Here is a 27,894-nt window from a genome sequence, read left to right on the forward strand (position 1 = left end):
ACCACCTGTCCTATCTCTCTGGTCCCTTTTTTATTGATCTATGGTCCCATGTCCTTCTTTGGGTTCCTAAATCGAGGCTATCATTTTAGCTAATTCTTGCCTTTTAATTGTCTTGTTGGGTCTCTGTGAGTAGTTGTATAACCACCATCGTAATACAACTAATGAGATTCCACTTAGGTCTTTCTAATTTTTAGACCTATCTATGGATTCTATTATTGTGCTTTGTCAAGGTACCAAAGAGCATCATCCTTGTAGGTTTCCACATTAATCAAAACTAACTTGAAAATATTTGACTTGTTAAAAAGTGCTCTTTCATTTTGTCACAAATATATTAGAAGTTCGTTGAAAGCATTTTTATTTAAAACACACCAGTAACTTCCCTCAATTTTGTTGTGGATTTTAAACTGCTCCATAACAATTGTTCTTAAAAAGGGGCCAGAGCAATAGTATAGTAGGTAGGGTGCTTGCCTTGTATGCAGCCTATGCAGTTTCAATCCCCAGCTTCCTATTTGGTCTGCTAGGCCCTGGCTGGAATGATTCCTAAGCACTTCTGGATGTGACCCAAAAACAAAACAAAATACCAAAATTATTATAATATAAAAGGAGGGCAGGGGGACAAGTGATCACAAGATGCTCTTAGCGTCTCCAAATTCAAATAGCTCAGAGGCCAGAGAGATAGTAAGGGACTTAGGCACTTGCCTTGCATGCGACCATCCCAAGTTCAATCCCTGAGCACCACAAGAAGTGACCCCTGAGTGTAGAACCAGAAATAGTCACCGAACTCACCAGTGTGGCACAAAACCCCAGCGCTCCTCTGACAAAAAAAGAAAATTCCTTGGTAGGAAAAATGTTTTTGAAAGTTCCAACTAGTTCCGAGCAGATAAACTATAGCAAACTTTTCCCTAATGAGTTTATTTCAGTTGATTTCTTTACCCAATAGAAATTCAAAAGTTTTATGTAAACATCACGTGTCACTTACACCTAGTTCTCTTTAAAAAATCTGTATAGTCAACTCGAGAATTTTTATTTTAACTCACTACTATGTGGTTACAAGTATTGGTACTTTAGAAAGTCATTATTTTTCCTTGATGTATAGTGGTAACAAGCATATCCTATTTTTTTTTTAAAGCTACATCTGGACTGGAGCTATAGTACAGCGGGTAAGGCATTTGCCTTGCATGCGGCTGATCTGGGTTTAATTCCCAGCATCCCATATGCCCCCAAGCATTGCCAGGACTAATTACTGAGTGCAGAGCCAAGAGTAAAAAAGTAAAAAGTAAAGGCCCTCCCGTTGTTCGTCAATTTGCTCGAGCGGGCCCAGTAACATCTCCATTGGAGACTTTGTTGTTACTGTGTTTGGCATATCGAATACTCTCGGTAGCTTGCCAGGCTTTCCGAGAGGGCGGAGGAATCGAACTCGGGTCGGCCATGTTGGCTGCGTGCAAGGCAAACGCCCTACCGCTGTGCTATCGCTCCAGCCCCCCTGAGAATAACTGGGTGTGACCCAGAAAGCCAAAATAAATTTAAAAATCATTAAAAAATAAAAAGCTACATCCATTAGGCACATAACTATTCTTTGTAGTTACCGAGTATCTTTAATATTATCTTCCTTTCCTAAGTAAAGAAACAGTATTTTTACATGTCATTAGTTTTTTAATCATGAATATTAATTTGAGGTAGCTTTCTGTTCCAAGCAACATGTTCTAAGAATGATATAAAAGGAATGATCTGTTCCTAGAAGGGCTCTTCCCAGAGTACTATATGATAGAAACAAAAGCTATTCTGGTTTAGTCTACAAAGGCTAAATGTATTTTCATTCAAAAGTATAAATTATGATTAGTGGTGAGCTAGCTTACATTATATTAAACTTCCTGCTCATAAGGAATCCAAAGCTATGAAAGAAAAAATTTTCAAAATATATCTGGAGGCCCTCTGAAAAGGCAATCAAAAGCTAGCATGCAGTCAGATGAATTCCACTTTTGAAAAAATTAACAGGATGATATTTATGTTTATATGAGAAAGAGAAAAGGACAGTTCTGTATATAAAACTCTTGCAAAAAAAACACAACTTTATTAGTTTGAGACCAGAGGATCAACTTTGGAGCTATATGAGTGAATATTTAGGGAGAAATAACTAAAAGAAGGAAACCACAAAGTGGGCTGTGCCCAAATCCACATTTAAACTTTCCATAATCTTTGAGTGACTCCTATACTATGACAGTATAAAAGAAAACTCCAAAAGGCCAGAAGGAAATTACAGCTCAAAGTTTAAAGCAAAGATGAAAGTTCAGCTTCGTGTATAAGGAAGACAGAATTTTCATATCAGAATGATGAACATCTCCAGCTTTTATTGAAATTACATAAGGACTGCATCTTAGGAGTTGTGATTATGCCCAGATCCTTTTAATTATGACCAAAGGAATCACCATAGGAATAGGAACAAAACTGAAATAGACCTGCCGTCAAAAGTCTGACCTCTATAAGTTTAGTTTTTATAGCATACAACCCACAAAATCCAGCATATAACTTAGATTTTTCTCTGTGTGAGGGGAAATTAGGAAATGAGAATGTGGAAATGTGGCTTATTATAAGAAAGAAAAGCTAATAGGAACCAACCCAACACCAACAGATGACTGAGATATTAGAATTAGCAAGCTTTTAAATAAGTAGACAGATGCCTTAACTAATCTTAAGGGGAAAAGACATGTAATGAAAAAAGAATCCCAGAAAAAGAGAGTTGTCCTTTTACCGAACCAAGCAGCAATTCTAGAATTGAAAAATATGAATTTAAAATTTTTAATTTGAGGGAATATTAGGCTATACCATGTTGGCTTTTATAATTATAACTATAAATATTCTGATGATGACAAAAATCAGGTGTAGGGCCTGGGAAGTAGTTTAAAGGGTTGGAGTGCATGCTTTCATACAAGAGGCCTGGGTTTGATCCCTGGTGCCATGTGGTCTTCCGGGCACTTCTGGGAGTGATCCCTACACACCACCCAGGTATACCTCAAAACAGACTTTTTACAGAAGTATGGATATATGGATATATTCAAAGATTTACAAATAATACTCCATTAACCCAAAAGAAATTTTTAAAAAGACAGTTACGGTCCATGAAGAAGAAAATAGAAAAATCTACAACAAACAACATAAACGCTATATTCCAGGTTCACACACAAAATTGGGTTTTTCTAAATATTAAAGGGCTAGAAGAATTGAGCCTTATTAATTTTATCTATATAGAGTGCATGATAAAATGGAACTAGGAGGTTATAGTTAGAAATGGCGAAAATGAAATTTTGGTCTGAAAAGAGGAGTCCAGTCTTCCCAGTGGAGACGTAACCTGAGCAGAGGTTCTAATTGCAACCGTTTACTCATCTGACATTCAGTTAGTGCGTTAGTCTTCCAGGACAGTATTCTCTGCTATAACTGGGTTCTGATATCTTTCTCAGAATTTGTCAAAGCTCAGTATGAAAGCTAATATAAAGTACCAGTGGCAGTAGAAAATCTTCAAAACATGTTGCTCCTGTCCTCTTAGACCTAATCTACAACTGCTAACTAGCAGCATTAAGAATGTAGTCACAATGTTTAGGGGGAAATACAGGACATAGAATTATGGGTCAGAGAATTGCTTTGCTATAGGCTATAATTGCCTCCATGTCCGGTGACTATAACTCACTTTTTTTGAGCACTATCCTACTTGTATTTTTTCCATTGTTTTCGATTTTAATTTAAACATCACACCTGTTTCCTTTGTTTATTTTGTTCTAGGGCCCATTCTGCAGTGCTTAGGGCTCATTCTATTCTGTCCTCAGGAATCACTCCTTATGGGGTTCTATTAGTGTTGCCAGGAATCAAACCTGGTTTGTGTTTATGCAAGGCAAGCACACTATCAGTGGTACTATCTCTTGGACCCACACTCTTGGTTCTTTTGTGCAGTGCTGGGAATAAAAATCTAAGGCCTAACACATGCAAGGCAAAAGCTCTACTCCAGAGCTGCTTCATCCCTGGTGCCGTGTGTGTGTGTGTGTGTGTGTGTGTGTGTGTACGTATTTTGTTTGTTTTGCCTTTTGGATCACACACAGCAATGCTCAGGGGTTAACTCTTGGCTCTGCACTCAGAAATTACTTCTGCCAGTGTGTGGCAGACCACATGGGATGCCAGATATTGAATCCAGGTCGTCACATATAAGGCAAATACCCAGTTGCTTTAAATATGACTCCAGGCCCAATGTGTATATTTCAAATGTATATATCCATAGTGCTTTGTTTAGTATTTTTGCCCTTCCTACAATAATATATAGATATAGATATAGATTTGCTTAGAAGGAACAAAAAAGTTCTTTGAGGAAATGGATTAAAAATATGTTTTTCCTTCAATGTATTTCCCAAGTCAATTGTGTTACCTCAAGGTTGGCTTTGAGTATATTTAACCTATTAAGGGCATATTGTAGGTTCACTATTCTTAGGTGTGACGCCTTAATGTCCTGCATTATATATTTTAGAAGAAATCAGACCTGAAAGAATGTCTTTTTGACCTTCATGTGTGCATAAATTTGCTCTGAGGTTGACACCAGAGAGCGTTTTGTCTACCTAGTGATGTGCAGTTCCCACCTCACTAATAAGATTATTGTCACTGGAATGAAGTATGAGATCTGGACTTCCCAGTTTGCATCGCTTCAGAATTCTGCCCAAGGGAATACTGGTTCATGATGTGATTGCTTTACAAATCAGGGGAATTGAAAAAAATACTACTAACCCCGCGCAATTTCATTTCCCGCCCATAATGTTACTATGGCAACTCAGCATCCCTCTCTCCTGTCTCTGCTGTCAGTTGCGTACAGTGCCTTTCTTGCAGCAGCCTCACTCAAGTCCAGGATTGCCTTTGTCTTGTTTCTCAACTGGAGCTTATTGGATGCAGTTGAAGAAGTGCTTTTTCAGTCCAGGCTTACTGTGAGCCACACTGTATATTAATTGTAAATTTTTAGAGATTAAAACAAATAAAAGTTCTCATTTTCATTTGTAAAAAAATTCTGAATTTAAGTAGAGGAGTATACAAGTTCACTGCAATGTTTGAAAGCACGATAATCAACAACAGTTTTTTTTTTTTCAGGTAATTGGGTACTGAATCAGACAGCAAATCTCTGATGTTAGAGGAAATGTTCTGTTTTTTTCTCTTATTCTACTATTCTGAGAGTTACAAGTTTTAGGTCTTATTCTTTATCCCATTTACAAGGTTTTTTGGTTGAGATTTTTATTTTTTCTGGGAGAAAGGTATGTTTTAATAGTGCTTCTAAAGGCCAGAAAGTTAGTACAAGTGTTAAGTCTCTTGCCTTGCATGCAGCTGACGCTGGTTCAATCTCGGGCAAGTATGGTTCCCCAAGCACACTACTGGAAGTAACCCCTGAGCACAGAGCCAGGAAAAATCCCTGAGAACTGTTGGATGTGACTCAATGCCCACTTCAAAATAATTAAAGCACGTGACCGAGACTTACACCTGAAAGCTTTGTTTGTAACTACTCTCATGGTGATTCAATGAATTTATAAAAAAGAAAAAAAAAGTAAGGTGGAGTTTATGCCCAATTCAATCAGCCTAATCAATGGCTGAATAAATAGCAATACTCCTACATTAAAAATAAATAAACAATTAAAGCACAAAATGAGCCCAGTCTTTAAGAACATAAAAAGACAGGACTGGAGAAATAATACAGAAGGAAGAACATATGCCTTCACATGGCCCCCTTTGATCTTTGTACCTAATATGTTCACCTAGGTCACACTTGGAGTGATCCCAGAGCACAGAGTCGGGAATAAGCCCTGAATATCACCAGATGCAGCCCAAAATGCAAAAAAAAAAAAAAAAAGTGGGGAGGTTTCTTTTTTTTTAAGCAATTGGAAAATGTTTTTAAAAGACTAACCTAATTCCATTTATTCACTAACTCCATTCTTTTATCTATCTACTTATTGTTGTTATGCAACTCATAGATATGGTATTGAGTTAACTGCTCTGTGAGTTTCAAATATCCCATAGACTAGTAACCTTGTCCTCTCAAACAGACTCACTGAAATGATTACGTGTAATGTGAAGTACAATGGACTGGAGTGATAGCACAGCAAGTAGGGTGTTTGCCTTGCACGCAGTGACCCGGGTCCGATTCCTCCACCCCTCTTGGTGAGCCTGACAAGCTACCGAGAGTATCCCGCCCGTACAGCAGAGCCTGGCAAGCTCCGTGGCGTATTCAATATGCCAAAAACAGTAACAAGTCTCACAATGGAGACATTACTGGTGCCCCCTCGAGCAACTTGGTGAACAGTGGGAGGACAGTGCTAATGAAGCACAATATGAACTATTAGAGTGCTAATATCTACTTTTCAGTCAATAGGTTTTGCTTTACATCTCAAGCCAACTTTATGTAACTATAATATGATTCTACTAAGCCTCGTTAGGCAGGTAGAGACTGAGTTATAACAACATAAGCCTCCAATTCAGTTAGCTTTAATGGGGTGAGGGAGGACCAATAAGTTCAGGAGTGGGACTAGATAACAAATAGCAGTGGCAGAACTTTTCAAAGTTCCTTCGAAACTCCCATTCCCAGGGAAAATAGGATTTCTTCTCCTGATCAAGGATCTGCCCTGTCTGGAAGTTTCAGGTTCACAGGATCTGATCCAGAGGCATTTCAAAATTAGCCTGGTTGGTTGCCCAACCAGTTTTTGGTTTTTTGGTGTTTTGTTTTGTTTTGTTTCCTTTGGGGAGGGGAAATGGGGTGGATCGCACTCAGTACTCAGGGCTTACACCTAGCTCTGTACTCAGGGATCACACTTGCTGTATTTAGGGACCCACATGGGGTTCCTGGCATTAAACCCAGGACAGTTGCATGCAAGCTGCCTTACCTGCAACCCTATCTTGCCAACTCTGAACCAAGCAGGTTTTTAAAGTTTCTTCTTGTTTTTGCCTTTCATCTGTCTGTTTTATATTGATAACATGTAACTCTCTCCTCACCCCCACCTTTGTGCTAGAAGGGCCCCCACTTTTTTTTACCAACTGTGATCATTATATTGTCAATGTATATAACATTTAAATCTGAAGAATCAGTGTAATGTAAACCTTCTTCCTCCTGCCCCCACCCCAACTCACTCTCTCTCTCTCTCTCTCAAAAAGTGGCAAGTTCCTCAAAAGTCTGTAGCACTGTCCTCCCGTTGTTCATCGATTTGCTTGAGAGGGCCCAGTAACGTCTCCATTATGAGACTTGTTGTTACTGTGTTGGACATATCGAATACGTCACAGGGAGCTTGCCAGGCTTTGCCGTGCAGGCAAGATACTCTCAGTAGCTTCCCAGGCTCTCTGAGATAGGCAGAGGAATCGAACTCGGGTTGGCTGTGCTGGCCGTGTGCAAGGCAAATGCCCTACCACTGTGCTATCACTCCTCAAAAGTCATATGGATAAAATAAGACATAATCATAATTGAATGGTGAATGGTTATGCCTCGTTTACAAAAAGCTTCAGAAAGACCCTGTACTTATAAATAAAATCATTTTTGAGCTGGAGACAGTAGAAAGTGAACCTTGAGCTACCTGAAAGACTGATAGCAAGAAATGAGAAAATCAGAGACTTCTACCTGCAGCTGCAAAGAGTTTGTTCCTTGGAGTATAGGAATGAACAGAATAAGGGAAGGTCAATTTAGATGGCATTAGCATTAGAATGCTTTGCTAATCTGAGGGATTTAGATTTAACAGAGGAATCAATGAGAGGAAGAAACATGTTCAAAATTCATATGTTTTTTGATAAAAATCTAGGTGTCAGTGGGTAAAGTCAACCCCTCATTTTCTTATTTTTCCATCTAATCTTGCTATGAGTCACTAAGGGTCAGCTTGGGACTTGCTGGGTTTAGCTGATCTTGTTTCCTCATGACTTAGAACACTGTGATACTAATTAAAAATCTTACCTTAACTCCAAGCACTGGTTTTCCACCGACCTATGAATGTCCCAACAGCCAGGCTGGTACTTTCTGTACAGCCAGGCTTGGGGACTTCTTTTTTATACAGTTTATGGAACATCTCTCCTGCCAGGATACGGCTATTTGAAGAGTAATTCGTGGAAACTGTAGGAGCAAATTAGTAAAAGATTCAGAGGAACAGGCCACTTGCAGCCAGTGTTAGAAATGCAAAAGCACAGTGGAAAGCTGAGCTTCAGGTAGCTCAAGTTATTTCTTCTTTGGAGGAACTGAGAATGCATCCCCATTGAGTTTACCATGACAACTTGATCACTTGATCACTTGACTTCCCGTTAATCGGCAATTTGCTCGAGCGGGCGCCAGTAACGTCTCCATTTGTCCCTGTCGCGTGCTAGTGTAGCCCAATGGCGTCTGTTCACTCTAGGAACATGAAGAGCCTCAAACCAATCGTTCATGATCTTGATGAAGAAGTCTGACCATCTAGTATGTGGGCGGCCACGCGGTCTTTTGACATCCCGTGGAATCTAGTTGGTAACAGCTCTAGTCCAGTGGTCATCTTTAAATCTCATTACGTGACCAGCCCATCTGATTTTTGACACCTTGGCAAACGAGACAGCGTCCCTGATTCTTGATCGTCGACGGATGTTGGAACTCCGGATTCTTTCTCTCATTTGAGTGAAACGTGATATTCCAAGCATAGCTCTTTCAATTCCTCTTTGGGAGACCCGAATAGCATTCTCATCCTGTTTACGTAGGGTCCAGGTCTCTGAGGCATATGTTAATGCAGGAAGAACAGTGGAATCAAAGAGATGTGCCCGGAGCCGGAGGTTCTTCATCCTCATAGTTATTTCTTCGACGTTTTTGAAGGTGTTCCAAGCCGCTCTCTTCCTCCTGCGCAGCTCGGGTGCCAGGTCATTTGTCCTGTTGACTTCTCGACCTAGGTACACATAGCTGTTGCATTCAGAGATGGTGGTTCTGTTGAAAGCGGATGGGGTGTCAGGAAGAGACTGTTTCTCATAAACATTGTCTTCGTAAGATTCAGCTATAGTCAGACCTTTCCACACTCATGGTCGAAGTCGGCCAGCATTTATGCCGCTTGACTGATGTTTGGTGTTATTAAAACAATGTCATCAGCAAAGCGGAGGTGGTGTAGTTGCCGACCATCTATCTTCACTCCCATTCCTTCCCATTCCAGTCATCGCATGATGTTCTCGAGGGTGGCACTGAAGAGTTTCGGTGAAATGGTATCACCCTGCTGAACCCCTCTCTTGACATGGATGATTACTTCTTTGTACAATGGTGAGATCCTGGTAGTGAATCCGCAATACAGCTCACGGAGGATCCTGATGTATTGGGCTTGAATGCCCTGATTGGCTAGGGCTTCAATGACCGCTTCCATCTCAACAGAATCAAAGGCCTTCTTTAAATCAATGAACATCAGACAGAGCGGCATCTTGAACTCCTGAGAAACCTCAATGAGCTTAGTTATCGTGTGGATATGGTCGATGGTGCTGAATCCTTTGCGGAACCCGGCTTGCTCGCATGGTTGTCCTTCATCTAGTGTTCCGCCAATCCTATTTAGGATGACTCGAGTGAACAACTTGTAGATGACAGACAATAGGCAGATCGGGCGATAGTTGCCAATGTCATGGATGTCTCTCTTCTTGAACAGTAGTACAGTCCTGCTGGTTTTCCATTGGGATAGAACCTTGCATTCAGACAGGTAGCGTGTGAAGAGCCGAGCCAGTATATTGATGAGTACTGACGGCAGGTTCTTCAGGTGTTCAGGTCTGACCTTGTCTGGGCCGGGTGCTGTTCGTTTCTTTACTGACGAAATGGCGTGTTGGATTTTGGAAGGGAGAATATTGGGAACGACATATCCATCCTGTGGAATTTGGTATGTCGGCAAGTGGACATGGCTATCGAAGAGTTTTGAGTAGAAGTCATGGATAATCTTCTCCATTGCCGTTCTGGAGGATGTGATAGATCCATCAGGACATCAGAGGGCAGTCATCTTGGTCTTGTAGTTGGCGAAGGACAGGCGGGCGTTACGAATACTTTTCCCGGCTTTTGCCACATCTACCAGCACTTCTGCTCTTCTCTCTTTGAGGTCTTCCCTGATCGCATCTCTGCACTGCTTTGCGAGCTCGGACGTTCGCTTGCGGTTGCCTGAGGCATGCGCCAAACTAGGTTGGTGAATAAGCTCAAGAGTTTTCTAAGACAGGTGTTTTTTTGTGGCTATCTCTCTCTTGGTGTTCCTTGCACAATCATGGAGGTGCTGAACCAGTTGATCTTATTCCTTATCAATGTTGTCAACAATGGCATCTTCCCATGTTGCCGTAATAGTGCCAAAGACCATGACAAGGGAATATAAAAAATGAAGGCTAGAACAGCAGCACTTTATAGCTTTGCACCCTTGAAAAGGTCACCTTCCCTAACCATAAATGCTTTTATAAGCATTTAAAACCAGTGAACTCTGAATGGTTGACAAATAAAGAGGTTCATTCAGAGTGGCCTAAAACTTGATCATAGGATCTTTGTCTTAATAAGACATCTCGTGGTTGGGGTGCTGTCAGCACTTAACTGTGCCTCAGTTCTGAATTCAACCTGTGTGGCCTCACATATGTAACTGAACTTATTCAAATGGGGCACAATTGAATTCAAGACCCTTCAAGTATCTAGAAAATGAAGATACTCTTTCGTGCAGAGTTAATTGTGAGAATGAAACATGATGCTGTGGATTTGCTTCAGAATAATGCAGGAAACATGATCTGGATGTGACTGAGTCATGACTGTTGCAGCTGAGCAGCAGATTCAGAGACTCCTAATATTGTTCAATCTACGTGATCCTGAAGTAGCTTTGAAATTACCTGTAATTAAAACCTCTTTAAAAGATGAAATCTGCAAAAATACCTGTTAGGCATAGTGTACTTCAAAAGATAAAGAAATTGTGATTGATTTTGCTCCTAGATAACACTTCACAATCAATATTAGTATTTTACTAAGAGAATAAAATGTTCAAGCTAAGTGAGTTTAACTAAAATAATTTTCCTTTGTGACCATATTTTGAAAATGCCCTCACTAATTTAATATTACATTAGAGTCCATTTAAGAAGTAATAAAGGAAACAAATGTGGCCTCTGTGTTTATTATCATGCTACAGAGTCTGAGTAAAATATTTTATTATTTTATTGCAAGGTACATGTAATTAATGTATCTTTTCTTCTTTGATTACCTGCAGTTGTACATTATCAGAAAAATATCCTGACTTTGTAGTTTATTATTTGTTCTCAGATTTTATTTTGCTCTGTTAGGAAAAAATGTTTTTAAACTAAAAAATTGCTGCATTGTTTTCTTTGGTTTACAAGAATAAAAATTTAAGATGACATAGAAATATTGAAATATGCTCAAAGAATGTTCATACCAGTTCATGTAATGTCTGCAATTCAATTTTCATCAGTAAGAAATTTTAATTCTAATGATAGGTGGCTAGTAGTTTAGAAATGAGTATATCTTATTGATTATCCATTAGGATAATTGGTCTCACTTGTAAGACTGCTCATATGTCTAGAAAGAGATTTTAATACAACGAATCCAATTTTGAAGTATTTTAAAATAATCAAAGCCAGACCTCCTATTTGTAGACCATGCCATTAGCCCTTTGCACCATCTTTCCAGTCCCCAAATATCTAAATATGTTTTTGCTATTTTTATTGAATTTGGACAATTATAATATTTCTAGTCTGGGGTGATACTTTTAAAGTCTTATAGTCTTAAATTGGGGGGGTTGTTTTTGAGTCATAAGTAGCAATGTTCAGGAGTTACTTCTGGCTCTACATTCAGAAAGTAATCGTGGCAGTGCTTGGGGATTATATGGAATGCAAGGGATCAAACCTAGGTTAGCTGCCTGCTATAGTATCTCTCCAGCCCTCCACTATTTATTTTGAAGAACAGCAGGACAGTTACATATAAAAATGTCTTTAGTTTCATATGTAGGAAGTAATATAGTTGCAACTGCTTACGGAAAAGAAATTCATTCTCTAACTCAAATGTCACATTAGGAGCTGGAGTGATAGCATAGCGGCTAGGGCATTTTTGCCTTGCACGCGGCCGACCCGGGTTCGACTCCCAGCATCCCATATGGTCCCCTGAGCACTGCCAGAGTAATTCCTGAGTGCAGAGCCAGGAGTAACCCCTGTGCATTGCTGGGTGAGACCCAAAAAGCAAAAATAGAAAAGTCGTATTGTTTCATGATTTCTGTGAGTAAATGTTTGGTGTGTACTAGTCCATACCATGTTGGATACACGGTGACTCAAAAAAAATGTACTGGGCATGTTTGTGTTTAGACACCCCAGCTCTCAACACACCCCCTGGTCAAATCTCATTGAACTCAAATTTCAAATTTCTCAAATTCCCTCTATTCCCAGGATGGGCTGACACCTTTACACTGTGGAGCAAGGAGCGGCCATGAGCAGGTGGTGGAGATGCTGCTGGATCGAGCTGCCCCCATTCTTTCAAAGACCAAGGTAATTTCTTCCTTAACTTTGCTTCCTTTTGATGGTTATTAACTTCAGATTTTTTAATTGCACGAATAGTGTTATGTATTCATTAGCACAGTAAATGAGTTTCGTTATTGTCGCACTATTGATTTGCAGTAAGTTTCAAGAGTGCATCTTCATGCCACAATTGATGTATATACCCACCCCAAATTTCTAGAACCATCAACCACACAAATTTACCCCCTTCCCTGTTCTTTCTGTTCCCCCACCTTCCAAATGCACCCTATCATATTTTCTAGCAGAAATTCTTCAGGCAAGAATAAAATGGTATGTTTATTAAAGGACAAAATTTATCACCCCAGCCTGGGATGTAGCTTAGTGGTAAAGTGCCTTGCACGTGTGAGGCCCTGAGTTTGTTCTACGGTACCACCACCGTAATAACTATAGCCCTACCAGCCAGGATCCTCCATGTTACAGAAATCACTCAAATATGATAAAGGCATAAAGACTGCCCTAGGCAAACATAAACTGATGGAGTTTATCACCATCACACCTGCCTTACAGGAACAATAGAAAGAGTGTTTGTTTGTTTGTTTGTTTGTCTGAGGGACCACACCTGATGATGTTCAGGAGTTATTCCTGGAAGACTTGGAGGACCAACTAGGGTTGAACCTGGGTTGAGGGTTCATTGCAAGGCAAACACCCTACCTGCTGTATAATCTCTCTGCCCCAAAAGGAGTGTTTCTTATAAAAAGAAAAAAAGCATACTAAGCTTGAAGTACGGTAACAAATTTAGAAAAACAGAATCTGAAGTATGAAAGCATTGATTGACTGAATCTGAAAGGGTAAATGATGACATCATTTTAATTAGCTATTTTGATGACTGTGTTCCCCTAATTTTTTAATAACTTTGAACTGTTGTCTTATAGAACCTTAGGTACAATACACCTTAGAATTACCTTAGACTACACCTTAGTAGAATTATACCAAGTTGTGGATTTTAGGCCATACCTGGCTATGCTCCTAGCTCTGTGGTCAAGGATCACTCCTAGCAGAGCTCTGAGAACCATATGTGTTGCCAGGGTTAGAAGCTGGGTCAGCTGCATGCAAGGCAACTACCCTACCCGTTTACCATTTCTCCAGTGCCAGCCTTCATTTTTGTGCATTGCTTTTGTTTCATTTTAGTCTTGTCAAGAGGATTATTGCTTGACCTTATCAGATTTTTGTAACTCTTAGTCTTTTATTCAACAGTTTTAAACACAAATATTTCATTGTATGTGACACTCTATTTACCTTTTGAGTGTTTCTGTCACCCAAACCAATCTTTTCCTTTCCTGTAGTCCTTTTCTATATCTCCTTTCTACTCCATTGTTATGTTCAAGTCGTATCATTTCTCAGTGAACCTTAATAATAGATTCCTTTGGTCCTTGTTCTTTTGCAACTCAGTTCCACTTTGCAGGCTGTCACCATATAAACTGTCAACCAGATCACATCAGACTCCTGTCTAAAGTCCTGTTTAATAAAACACTTCGTAATTCTTACTCTCTTTTAAATTAATTTCACTTTTTAGTTTAAAAATCGGGCTGGACAGAAAGAGCGGGATAGACACAGAAAGATTGCATTCATCTGGGGAACATAAAGCAACAAAATGGGAGACTAACACCCAGGAGTGGCTGAGATTAGTACCAGGAATTTTGCTCCATGACTTGGAGGCTAGCCACACGTGCTAGGGGAAAAGGAAGCTCAGATAGAGAAGAGAGCACCAAATAAAGGGTGTTGTGAGGATCCTCCCAGGGTGGGAGAAGCATGCTGAAAGTAGACTATAGACCAAACATGATTGCCACTCAATGCCTGTCTTGCAAAACACAGGACCCAAAAGAAGAGAGAGAGAACAAGGGGAAATGCCCTGCCACAGAGGCAGGGTGGGATGAGGGTATGGGGGCTGGGAGGGATGCTGGGACCCATGGTGGTGGAGGATGGGCGCTGGTGGAGGGATGGGTACTTGATCATTGTATAACTGAAAACCAAGCACAAAAATTTGTAAGTCTGTAACTGTACCTCATGGTGTTTCGCAAATAAATAAATAAATAAATAAATAAATAAAAATCGGGCTGGAGCGATAGCACAGCAGGTAAGGTGTTTGCCTTGCACGTGGCTGACCCAGGTTCGATTCCTCTACCTCTCTCGGAGAGCTTGGCAAGCTCCCCATGGTGTATTCAATATGCCAAAAACAGTAACAACAAGTCTCACAATGAAGATATTATTGGTGCCCGCTCAAGCAAATCGATGAACGACGGGGAAGACAGTGCTACAGTGCTACAGTTTAAAAATCAAATCTCCGTGAAAGAGAGATATTACCATGGATAATGCACTTGTGTTGCATGCAGCTGACCTGGGTTCCATCCCCAGCACCCCATATGGTCCCCTGAGTCCCACCAGGAATGATCCCTGATCTCAAAGCCAGGAGTAAGCACTGAACACTGCCAGGTTTGGCCGCCTAAAATCAAATTTTAAAGTCTCTTCCTTTTGTTCTTCTGATAAATCTTAATTCTTTTCCCATCTTTTGTGCTAATAGTTCATAGTTATTCATTATTAACACAAAATTGGTAATAGTCAGCAATGTTTTCTTCTTCTCTGATAGCTTCTTAAAGTATCCAATCTTGTTTTATGCAAATATTTTATTTCCTTTCTGAGAATATAGAGGATAATTTGAATACTGTTTTTTTTTCCTGTCCTCCTGTGTCCCTCATTGACTTTCTTCCTCTCCCACCCCTCCCGTGTTGACTTAGGCTCTCCTCTGGTGGGGGATTCCCACAAATATCACCCCTGAGGTGCTGGTTTAGGGGGAGACTAGGCAGGGCTCCCGGGAGCATATTAGTGGTGAAACAAGAGTCCTTGAATATGAGGATTAGTTGGCCTTTTCTTTGTTGTTTTGTTTGATGTTGACATGACAGTGACTTACAAGAATGTTTACAGAGGCTTATGTGTAAATTGCCTTTTTTCTTTAGGAAGTTTGGTTCTTGGAAAGATGAATTCATTCTCGAACCTTTGCTGGTACACTGGTGTGAGTACATTCATGGTATTCAGGGGAAAAGAAAAGGAGCCATCTGCCTCCTGTTCCTCCGTGCACACTTTAATCTTAATGATACCTTTTGTCTACAGTGATTACCGCATGCTCTCTGTTTATATTAACCCAGTTAGCCGTCTCAGTAAGATACTAGCATGACTAGCATACCCTTTTTATAAATTAGGAAGCCAAGACCCAGTGAGATTAAGTTGCTTCCTAGAGATATCTCAGCTAGTGGTGGGGCGGGGGGGGGGGGGGGGAAAGAGGGGGAGTGGGGGAACAAGGACTTGAAGTCATTGGGTCTAAAGAGTTCATACCCACAAAAGCTATGGTGTCCTCCCTCCCCTCCTCTCCCATTCCCTTCCCTTCTTTTTTTTGTATTAGTGAAACATCATGGGGTACAGTTGTAGACTTACAAATTCTTGTGCTTGGGTTTCAGTTATACAATGATTGAGTACTCATCCCTCCACCAGCGCCCATCCTCCACCACCATGGGTCCCAGCATCCCTCCCACCCCCTATACCCTCATCCCACCCTGCCTCTGTGGCAAGGCATTTCCCCTTGTTCTCTCTCTCTTCTTTTGGGTTCTGTGTTTTGCAAGAGAGGCAGTGAGTGGCAATCATGTTTGGTCTATAGTCTACTTTCAGCATGCTTCTCCCATTCTGAGCGGATCTTCCCAACGCCTTTTATTTGGTGCTCCCTTCTCTATCTGAGCTGCCTTTACCCTTAGAATGTGCGGCTGGCCTCCAAGCCATGGAGTGAACCTCCTGGTATTTATCACTACTATTCTTGGGGGTTATTCTCCTATTTTGTTATTTTATGTTCCCCAGATGAATGCAGTCTTTCTATGTCTATCCCTCTCTTTCTGACTCATTTCACTTAGTATGATACTTTCCATGTTGTACCACTTGTATGTAGATTTCATGACTTCATTTTTTCTAACAGCTACATAATAATCCATTGTGTAGATGTACCAAAGTTTCTTTAACCAGTCATCTCTTCTTGGGCACTCAGGTTTTTTCCATATTCTAGCTATTCTAAACAGTGCTGCAGTGAACAAACAAGTGCAGATGTCGCTTCGACTATACTTTATTTTGCCTCTCCGGGGTATATTCCCAGGAGTGGTATTGCTAGGTCAAATGGGAGCTCAATTTCTAGTTTTTTGAGAATCGTCCATACTGTTTTCCAAAAGGGTTGAACCAGTCGGCATTCCCACCGGCAGTGAAGGAGGGTCCCTTTATTCACCACATCCATGCCAACATAGGTTGCTTTTGTTCTTTTGGATGTGGGTCAGTCTCTGTGATGTGAAATGATATCTCATTGTTGTTTTGATCTGCATCTCCCTGATGATTAATGATGTAGAGCATTTTCTCATGTGCCTTTTAGCCATTCGGATTTCTTCTTTGAGAAAGTTTCTGTTCATTTCGTCGCCCCATTTTTTGATGGGTTGGATGTTTTCTTGTTGTGGAGTTGAACCAGTACTTTGTATATCCTTGATATCAACCCCTTGTCGGATGTGTATTTGGCAAATATCCTTTCCCATACTGTAGACTGTCTTTGTATTTTGGTCACTGTTTCTTTTGAGGTGCAGAAGCTTCTTAGTTTAAGATAGTCCCATTTGTCTATCTCTGTTTTCACTTGCTTGGCCAGTGGTGTGACATCTTTGAAGATACCATTAGCTTCAATGTATGGAGGGTTTTGCCAACTTTGTCTTCAATGTACCTTATGGATTCTGGTCTGATGTTGAGGTCTGGAGCAAACAGTCCTGAAATTTATATGGAACAATAAGCCCCCACGAATAGCTAAAACAATTCTTGGGGAAAAGAAAATGGGAGGAATCAACCTCCCTAACTTCAAACTGTACTACAAAGCAGTAATAATTAAAACAGCATGGTACTGGAACAAAGGCAGAGCTGCAGACCTATGGAACAGTATTGAATATACGGACATCTCCCCTCAAGCATATGATCATCTAATCTTTGATAAAGGAGCAAGAAATGTGAAGTGGAGTAAGGAAAGCCTTTTTAACAAATAGTGCTGGCAAAACTGGACTGCTACATGCAAAAAACTGAGCTCAGATCTCTGCCTCACACCATGTACAAAAGTAAGATCAAAGTGGATTAAAGCCCTTCCCTTCCTTTTCTCTCACTTCAACTCTCTCTTTCCTTCTCTCTTCTTGTTTGTTTTGGGATCATACTCGGCAGTGCTCTTGACTTCCTTCTGGCTGAGTGCTCAGGGCACACACTTGACTGGTGTTTGGGGAACCATATTGCTGTGCCAGGCAATTATTGCAGAGATGACGTTGCAGAGGTGTGCAAAGGAAGTGTCTTACCGTCCATACTCTCTCTTGTGCATGGTCTTTTATTTTTTGTAAGCTTCGATTCTCAGTTTAAAGCCTCACTCCTGCCATCTATTCTGCTGGACCCCTCTGTCCAGAGTCTCTCTGGGTCACTTTCTCCAGAAACTCAATTTTCTGATTACCTGCAGGGAACAGGGGAACTATTATCTTGCTTTGCCGCATTTGGAACAGAATGGAGACCTGACAAGGTTCATATGCAGGTGAACCAATTTCGTTTTTTGCCCAGTATTGCCTTTGTCTTCCAAGATACTGCATCTCCTTATCCCCAGCCCTTTGGAAACGCTGCAAGATAGGTGATTTGTCTTAATTATACCAGCAGTTTGCTGGAGCCAGATTATGGAGTTTATCCATTTCCAGTTCCCTGTTCACTAATAATCAAGTTTGATTGCTTGAAATTGCGCATACTGGGGACCTATATGCCATGGGAATAGACAGAAAATACATTTCAGAGATTTTGTTTATGCACAGAGCTGTTATTCAGCCCTTAAAGCACACCACATGCTTAGACCCTTCCACACACACTTCGGTTTCAGCTTCTTTTTTTCTGAGTGAGTTACCACACTTCAATCCTCTCTCCGTATTCCAAAACTGTATAGCCCTTACATATCTGGTTTTACTTCCTTTCCCTTGGACTTAGGTGGTTGTGCCCTTCCTTCGTAAGTTTTTTTTTATTGTTTTCAGTGGCACTTTAGATGGGGAAATGCTTGTGTATATACTATGCCTGTGATACATTATTCAGTGTATCTAGAAGTATCTCCCATGTGCCAATACTGAAGTCCTTACCTCAGAACCTGCCCGTTTCTTTATCTCATCTCTCATCCCACTCCTTATTCCCCATCGTTCCTCATATATACAAGGTCTGTTACTATTTCTCCTGTTCTCTGTTTGTCCCGGATTTCTGCATCCTTCCCATATTTTTTTTCAACTCATGTCTTTTTCTCGGAGAGGCCTTCTTCCTCACTACTTGCTCTCTGGCTCTCTTCCATTCAGTGAAAGAGATAGCGTCACCTGATTCAGGCAATGCCTGAAACCTTTTGTTTGTTTGATTGTTATCTTTGAGTTTTGTTTGGAGACGTGGCAGTGCTTGGCTTACTCCTGGCTTTGTGATCAGAAATCACTCCAGGCCATTCTCAGGGAACCATATGGGATGGTGGGGGAAAAAACCCAAGTCATTGTAGGCAAGCACCTTACACACTGTACACTTACACAGTCCAGCCCAAGAGACCTTGTCAAAGGTGTTTGTCAGAGGTGACAAACATTTGTTGAAAGAATGCAAATCGAATAAATACATTCCTGACCTTAAGACCATCTGCCCAGGGCTGGAGCGGGTAGGGCCTTTCATGCAACCGACCTGGGTTCTATTCCCAGCATCCCATATGGTCCCCTGAGCACCGCTAGGAGTAACTCTTGGGTGCAGAGCCAGGAGTAATCCCTGTGCATCACCAGGTGTGACCCAAAAAGGAAAAAAAAAGACCATCTGTCCAATTCTTCAAGACTTTTTCATCTTGAGACCAGAGAGATGAAAAGATTCAGGTGCTTGTCTTGCAGTTGGCTTGCAGAGAGATGACAAGAGTCAGGCGCTTGTCTTTCAGTTGGCTGACCCACATTGATCCCTGGCTTCACATATGATTTCCCCAAGCATCGCCAGACTAAGCCCTGAGTGCCACTGGTGTGCCCCATCCCCCAAAAGAAGGATCTTCATCCTTCTGATTTGAGAAAATCTATCACTTTGGATTCCAATCGTGAGCCTCATAAGGACCTTATATATGCTTAAACCCTCTCCCGATTATGCAGGTGATTCTTACCTTTTCATTCTTACATTCATATTCTTTCCCAGTAACCTCTTTCTGACATTATGTTGTATATCATTAGGGAATTTCCTTATATTGACACTTTCCTCTTCTGTCCACTGAGTCGTTCTCTTCCCCTCTCAGATTTTGTTTTTTTGTTTACTGCAAGATTTCCTTTAAGACAGTACCAAAACATAAAGCAGATGGATGTTTGGGCAGGAAATAAATGAGTACATATGTTTGTGGGTGGCAAAATCTCAAATGAAAACTATTATCATCTTAGTTTCTACTTTGGTTCAAAATAATTCTAGTGGCATCTTGGGGGGAGTTTGGGGGGGTTGTTTGTTTTGGGATCACACCTGGCAGTGCTCAGGGTTTTGCACTCAGGAAATAATTCCTGGAAGTTCAAATGGTGTACCAGGGATCAAACCCATGTTTGCTGTGTGCAGGGCAAGCACCCTACCTGCTGTAGTATCTTTCCAGCCTCATGAGTGGAATTTTTTTTTTTTGCTTTTTGGGTCACACCCGGCGATGCTCAGGGGTTACTCCTGGCTCTGCATTCAGTAATTACTCCTGGTGGTGCTCAGGGGACCATATGGGATGCTGGGAATCGAACCCGGGTCAGCTGTGTGCAAGGCAAATGCCCTACCCACTGTGCTATCATTCCAGCCCCCATGAGTGGAATTTTTCATGGAAGAAATATCCTGATTGATTGGCAGTATAGGAAGTCCTTAAATATACGTAAATATTTACTGGACTTAATTCCGTTTCTTCACAGCTCTTTGCTCAGCAGTTAAGGACAATGTTACCAGTAGCATCTTCCTCTCAAGAAACACAAATAGGGGCTGGAGCAATAGCACAGCGGGTAGGATGTTTGACTCAGGTAGTCCCCCAGCAACGCTAGGAGTAATTCCTGAGTGCAGAGTCAGGAGTAACCCCTGAGCATCGCTGGGTGTGACCACCCCCCAAAAGAAAACCACACAAATAGTTGAAATATATGAATGACAGTGAATAAAGTCATGAGCATGGCAAGGGAATAAATAGTTTGTTATTTTATGAATATCAACTGGACTAGGGAGCTGCTCTCAGCAGTGCCAGGGATCCGGCCAGGGTCTCGGCATGTAAAACATATACTCCTGTCCTTAAGCTTTCTTCCTGGCCCTCAGTATTTCTTCAATTGTCAAAACGATAAAGTTAGGGAAACAGTTGAGCCCAAGGGGTTCACAATACCTAGTTCATCTGCACATATTTAATATATATAATTGCTTTCAAAATTAGTTGATGGCAACATTTTGGAAACTGAATTTGTCACCTTTTCCCATAAATGTTGAATTATGCTGTAGTAATTCATGGAGCTTCCCTTCACAATTAGATTCTCTAAGAATTTCCTGACTTCTCATTTTGATGGAGACATGGGGGTTGTGGAGGGAGAGTGGGATTTATTTGATCCACATCTGGCTGTGCTCAGGGCTTACTCCTGGTGGGGCTCAGGGAACCACATGACATGCCGGGATCAAAAGCAGGTCAGTCACCTGCAAGCCTTACCTGCTGTCCTATCCCTCTGGTCCCCAGCTGACTCCTCATTTTTGCTTCCTTATTTTGATAAAGCATTCTTGAAAAGAGTGACATTGCTTTTGCCTTCACTGGGAAATGTTTAACAATGTAGCACTATCCTCCGGTTGTTCATCAGTTTGCTCAGAGTGAGCACCAGCAACGTCTCCATTGTGAGAATTGTTACTGTTTTTGGCATATCTAATATGCCACGGGGAGTTTGCCAGGCTCTGCCTTGCAGGCGGGATACTCTTGGTAGCTTGCCGGGCTCTCGGAGAGGGACAGAGGAAACGAACCCAGGTTGGCCATGTACAGAGCAATCGCTCCAGCCCAGGAAATGTGTACTAAACACTAAATGTTATTTTATCTTTTAAAAATAAGTTTTCCAGGGTCTCAAGCGATAGCACAGCAGGTTGGGTGTTTTCCTTGCATGCGGCCAACCCAGGTTCAATTCCCAGCATCACATATGGTCCCCCAAGTACCGCCAGGAGTAATTCCTGAGTGCATGAGCCAGGAGTAACCCCTGTGCACAGCTGGGTGTGACCCAAAAAGCTATAAATAAATAAATAAGGAAATGAAGGTGTTATTTACCCTTTACCCCATTCATTTCTTCTCTCAATTATATTTTGGGGTGAGGGAGCCTTCTAAGTAGAAATCAGGGGAATGACTCAGTGGATTCTGGAGTCACTCCCAGAGATTTTCAGCCAAACAGGACAAGCAGTTCTGGAGGTGAGGAACACAAATAGAGGTGCAGGGAAGCGACCACCCCGGAGGAATGATTTGCAGAAAAACCAACCATTAACAGTTGTGTATACCTTTGTGTGCGTGTGTAAAATAAGTGCTTTTATTTGGTTCTTTGGGAAAGTAATATACAGTGGATCTTAGATCAACTAACACTATTTTTAAATCAAAGAAATTGAGTTGTGTTCTCTTCTTATTTATTTTTGTTCAAAGCACCGTGATTTACAAATTTGTCCATTCTACAGTTGTTTCAAGCATTTAGTGTTTCAACACCACCCGTGTGACCTTCTGTTCCCCAGTTTCCCCCCCAACCCCATCCTGCCCTTTTAGGCACAATATAACAAATTACTTTATATTACTTATTCCACAAAACTTTAAGAACTGGCAAATAGAATGATCAGAAAATAAATCACTAAGGGCCAATTAGTGATAACTATATGGTTTTGACCTACAAAATTTCATTTTTAAGAAAATCAAAACCATCTGACAGGTGAGACTCGATTATTACCATAACACGATCCAAGTATGAAATAACATTTGGTAAAAGTTTAGATTTCGGAGTTGAAAATGTATATATGTAAGTAGAATAGGCGTTTTTTTAATATAGAATTGTGAATTTTTTCCATTTCTATAAATGAGAGGACTGAGTGGTCTGAGCGTGTGCATGTATGAGCTCATGCCCTCTCCTGGGGTTGAGCCCAGCGCCACAGGCATGTGCTCTTCCACAGAACCACGTCCCAGCCTCAGAGAGAGCTACGTTTAAAAGTAGATTTCGTTCATGAAGAGTTGGCAAAACCTTGTAAGAACAGAAGCCTTCCCACGTGCAAATCTTCCCATGTTTTCATCTTTCCACATGTGTAGTGTATTTTGTGCTTGGCACATTTGTGCTTGAAAGGTGGCCGGTAAACTCTGATGTTCTCATGTGTTCCAGAACGGACTGTCTCCACTGCACATGGCCACACAAGGGGATCATTTAAACTGTGTCCAGCTGCTCCTTCAGCATAACGTGCCCGTGGACGATGTCACCAATGACTACCTGACTGCCCTGCACGTCGCTGCCCACTGTGGCCATTACAAAGTGGCCAAGGTTCTCCTGGACAAGAAAGCTAACCCCAATGCCAAAGCCCTGGTGAGTGGTCCAGCCAGCCAGTGCAACATGCATTGTCTTTCTGATGACTGTGGAGAAATTTCTTCTGAGGAGGTAAAATTGGGAGGTCTGGTTAGGCGAAGTGAGTGTCTGGTGAATGTTATTCCCAGGGAGTTCGTACACCTTCTATTTCTGAAATGAACAATACCAATTAGGCTACGTCATTAATGCCTATGTGTGTTCATACTAGTGAGTCTTCTGTACATGAAACCTCAAGCCTGTCCGTGTGTAAAGGTACTGAAAAGGTGAGCCTCTCTTAAGATAAACGAAGGTAAATTTCTAATTCTGTGCTCTGAAAGTTTTCTCTGAGATCATGAAACAGGAGGTGACATGGTCAAAACACTTTGTCTTAAATATGAGAAGCATATGTATGTTCTCTTAAATCTGTGAGCAGAAGTTCTGTGTTAATGATTCTTTTTTATTTTTATTATTATTTTGGTTTTCAGACCATCCCCAGTGCTCAGGGATCAGTCCTATGGGACTTGGGGAACCATCTGGGGTACTAGGGATTGAACTCAGATGAACCACTTGTTGGGGATGTTCCCTACCTGCTGTGCTATCTCTAAGACCCTAAATACTCTATTCAAGTATTTTCCTTCTGAAGAGCCAAACTTCTGGTCTTATGTATAATCTGAACTCCTGGAATAAAGTGCTGCTTAGCTCTGCTATGGTTTGGGTTTTGCAGTCAGATGGCATTTGTTGTGTCTGGAAAAAATTTAAATGATTTGTATTTGGTGAGCATTTACATTTGGTTCAGAGTCAGTATCCATATTGAGGGGGCAAAAATCAGTTACTAGAATGTTCTGAGGAACTTGTGACTTTGCTATAGAGAAAAGTAGCAGCAGTTGAGCCTTCTGAGTGATTCTGTTTTTTTCCATGGGTGAATTCAGCCATTCCCGGGGGCTCTGCCCTTCAGTGTTCTGCACGTCCTGGAATTCGAAGTGGGTCAGAGAGCTGGGGGAGAGAAGAGGTCTTTCAACCCCAAGCACAGTCATTACTATTGTCTTCCTGAGAGCTCTCCCCAGAGTCACTTTTTTAAGGCTGTTGACCTTCCCCCTATATTAAGCAGACTTGTGAATCTTGAGAAGGAGGGAAATCACGGTTCAATTTTACCCTATAAGGAAAAAAAAATCTTGGGGCCTGAGCGATATTACAGTATGGTCCCCCAAGCACTGCCAGAAGCAAAAAAAAAAATCTTTACAACTGGGCATGGACTTCAATTCTCACTTTGCTCTCACTGGTGCAGAGGTCAGAGCTGGTCAGCCTTGAATGGACTCTGGTCAGGCACATGGTCCCAGGATCAATGTGCAGGGAAGCCGCTGCCATGACTGACCGAATTTATAGTAGACTCTGAGATTGTGTCATCCATAGTCTCAGTGCTCAGTCAGAACAGTTTGGTTGGTGATTTGTTAAAAAGCAGGACTTCTTTTTCTTATTAAGCCTGAAGCCAAGTGAGTCTGATAAAGTTGGGTTATTTAACTTTCTGCTTCCTGGGAGTCCGTACTCATTGTATACATAAAGCTGGCAGCAATGAACATGTTTAGGAAGTGGCCTTGTGATTGTCCTAAAGGGTGACAGCAAAGTTTTGACTGAAAGGAGAAATATTTTAAGTCAGGCATACTATTTGAAACCATGATTCAAGTACAAAATAATCTTAAGAGATGCATGATTGTTTTGCCTAAGCCACCAGAAATTATGATAGGAATTATCTTCCCATTTATGATGACCACCAAGGTACTTTGAATTTCTAGTAGCAGCTCAAATAATTGTACTTCCAGAGAAGAAGAATCTACATTCTGTTTAACGTTCTTATTCTTTCCAGACCCTTATAGAACATCTCTTATATGAATATTTTGCCATACATTGGTAGAAATGGATTTTAGTGGAAGGTAGTTACCTAGATGTATGTCTTTGTCCATTACAGAATGGCTTTACTCCTCTTCATATTGCTTGCAAGAAAAATCGAATTAAAGTAATGGAACTCCTTCTAAAGCACGGTGCATCTATCCAAGCCGTAACCGAGGTGAGTGTGGGAGGGTTTCTGGGATTCCCAGGGTGTGCTGAGAGTATAGCAGCAGTGAAGTCCCGCGCCATCTGCCATCCCTAAGGACCAGCCTGGTTCTTTTTGTGATTCCTTCACTTTCCTCCAGGAGGATGCCATTTCTTAAGACAGCAAACCAGAATGTGGATGGATGAGTGCATATACATTACCGTGACTCAAAGCATAATCCAAAACTCATGAATCATGCACAGGGCTGAATGGCATCATCACTGGAAACACCATTTCCTTGAAATCCTATAATACAGTGCTCCTAGACTAGGAGTGACCACCCCCTATTCCCCAACCCCCCACCCCCACACACACACTCATCCCCCAAACATTGTTTAGCAGTATTTTAAATTATCACATCTAGAGGGTGCTTTTAGTGTCTTTTGGCTAAAGGACAGCAGTGTTGCTAAATATTCTACAGGGTCCAATGTCATAGCCTCCTCCAACAAATCATCTGTCTCAAAACGTTGGAGGGTCTAAGACTGAGAGTCTCTGCTCCTGTCAACTTCTGCTGTATGTTTGTGAAGTGAGAATTGCTCTTGAGAAAAACTTAGACCCCATGAAACAGAATTGCTGGCATTTGTGAAGCAGTCATCTGTCTGTGCTTTCCCTTGCACAAGCCAACTTGGAACTCAGAGAATCAACCCCGCGGAATCAGGGCTGAACCTCTAACACAGCATGCAGGGCCTGGAATTTGCCCGTCCACACCTTCCCCATTCCACCCCCAACCCCGGCCCAGCCCTGCCCCCACGCCCCTCACCAACTTGGTCTCTGGATTTTAGCAGTCAGCACTTCCCTGGACTAAGCGTACTTTCATTCACCTTTAGTACCTCTGCACTCTCTGTGTTCTAGCCACTCTGCCGGGGGGGTCCCTTCAGGACCAGATCTGGGAGGTCTTTGTTTTCTAGGAAACTTCTCCGTTCCTCCCAGGAGCTGGTCCTGCTGTCGAGATTATTGAACCAGCCTCTTCTCCCTGTCCGCCTACCCCAAATCTGCAGGTGCCCTCCAGGCAGATCTGAGTCTTGTGCATGTCCTCTACCCACAAGAGAGTAGCTCCCAGCCTAGATCATTCAGTAAAGGTTTATTGAATGCACCGATAAAGATTTGATGCAAATGTAAAAATAAGAAGTGGTCATCAATTTATTGCTTTGCTTCAGTTTCTTATTTGCAAGTCAAATACGTGCCTTGATCTGTAGCATATTTGACTTTTTAAGTAGTAAGTGCTTGACAATATTAACACTGGTTTGTTCATTCATCAGTCATATGACTTCATGGTAAGGTAAGGTAAGGTAAGGTAAAGGCCCTCCCGTTGATCGTCGATTTGCTCGAGCGGGCCCAGTAACGTCTCCATTGGAGACTTTGTTGTTACTGTGTCTGGCATATCAAATACTCTCGGTAGCTTGCCGGGCTCTCCGAGAGGGGCGGAGGAATCGAACTCGGGTCGGCCATGTTGGCCGCTTGTAAGGCGAACGCCCTACCCGCTTCATGTTAGCTCATATTAATTATAAAATAAGTTTATTCTCAAGACATGGTAATTCTGTTTGAAAACCTGAATGGGTTCTGAAATAGAAGTAGATTTTGGTCTAAAGCTTAAGGTTCCAGAGATGTCCACCAGTGATTTAGGAAGTTCTGCTTCCTGCTCTGTGCTTCTCTTGAAAGTTAGTTCTGACCAAGTGAGTGTAGTTCATTTACGTTCCAACAGTGCCCCCTGCTGTTACCAAACGTCTTTATTTTTTTTTGATTCTTCACTGAAGTCAGATATCTCTTCAGAATTCCTTTCACATATTTTTTACATTTCTTAACTTTCCTTTGAGATTAATAACTCCTGTAACCCTTTTTTTAAAAACCAGGTTAACATTTTCTAGTCATATTAGACATTTTAACGAGGTTATGGTATTTATTTTATAAGCAGAATTTTTTTGTTTGTTTTTTGTTTTTTTTTGTTTTTTTAATTTTTATTAGTGAAACACCATGAGGTACAGCTGTAGATTTACAAACTTTTGTGCTTGGGTTTCGATTATACAATGATCAAATACCCATTCCTCCACCAGTGCCCATTTTCCACCACCATGGATCATATACCCCCCACCCCCATCCCCCCCATCCCACCCTGCCTCTGTGGCAGGGCATTCCCTTTTGTTCTCTTTCTCCTTTTGGGTGTTGTGGTCTGCAAAAGAGGCATTGAATGGCAAACATGTTCAATTCATAGTCTACTTTCAACATGCATCTCCCCTCCTGGGAAGATCCTCCAAACACCCTTTATTTGGTGCTCCCTTCTATATCTGAGCTGCCCTTTTCCCTAGAATGCCCGGCTGGCCTCTAAGCTATGGAGTAATCCTCCTGGTGCTGATCTCAGCTATTCTTGGGTATTAATCTCATACTTTGTTACTTTATATCCCCCAGATGAATGCAATCTTTCTATGTCTATCCCTCTCTTTCTGACTCATTTCGCTTAGCATGATACTTTCCATATTGTACCACTTGTATGTAAATTTCATGACTTCATCTTTTCCAACAGCTACATAGTACTCCATTGTGTAGATGTACCAAAGTTTCTTTAACCAGTCATCTGTTCTTGGGCATTCAGGTTTCTTCCAGTTTCTGGCTATTGTAAAGAGTGCTGCAATGAACAAACAAGTGCAGATGTCACTTCGACTATACATTTTTGCCTCTCTGGGATATATTCCCAGGAGTGGTATTGCTGGGTCAAATGGGAGCTCAATTTCTAGTTTTTTG

The 27,894-nt window shown here is 41.4% G+C and overlaps 1 protein-coding gene across 16 annotated transcripts in view; it reads left to right on the forward strand.

Annotated features, from left to right (window-relative positions):
* ANK3 (ankyrin 3) overlaps positions 1–27,894 on the forward strand; it is a 536,318-nt gene that overhangs the window by 346,933 nt on the left and 161,491 nt on the right. For all 16 annotated transcript variants that reach the window (XM_056107909.1, XM_056107905.1, XM_056107907.1 and 13 more), the window contains 3 exons: positions 12,382–12,480; positions 22,893–23,090; positions 25,033–25,131. In XM_056107909.1, the coding sequence (XP_055963884.1) occupies positions 12,382–12,480; positions 22,893–23,090; positions 25,033–25,131 (396 nt within the window). The remainder of the gene's footprint in view (positions 1–12,381; positions 12,481–22,892; positions 23,091–25,032; positions 25,132–27,894) is intronic.

This window comes from Sorex fumeus, unplaced genomic scaffold (assembly GCF_029834395.1).
Source record: "Sorex fumeus unplaced genomic scaffold, SorFum_2.1 ptg000183l, whole genome shotgun sequence".
Lineage (NCBI taxonomy): Eukaryota > Metazoa > Chordata > Mammalia > Eulipotyphla > Soricidae > Sorex > Sorex fumeus.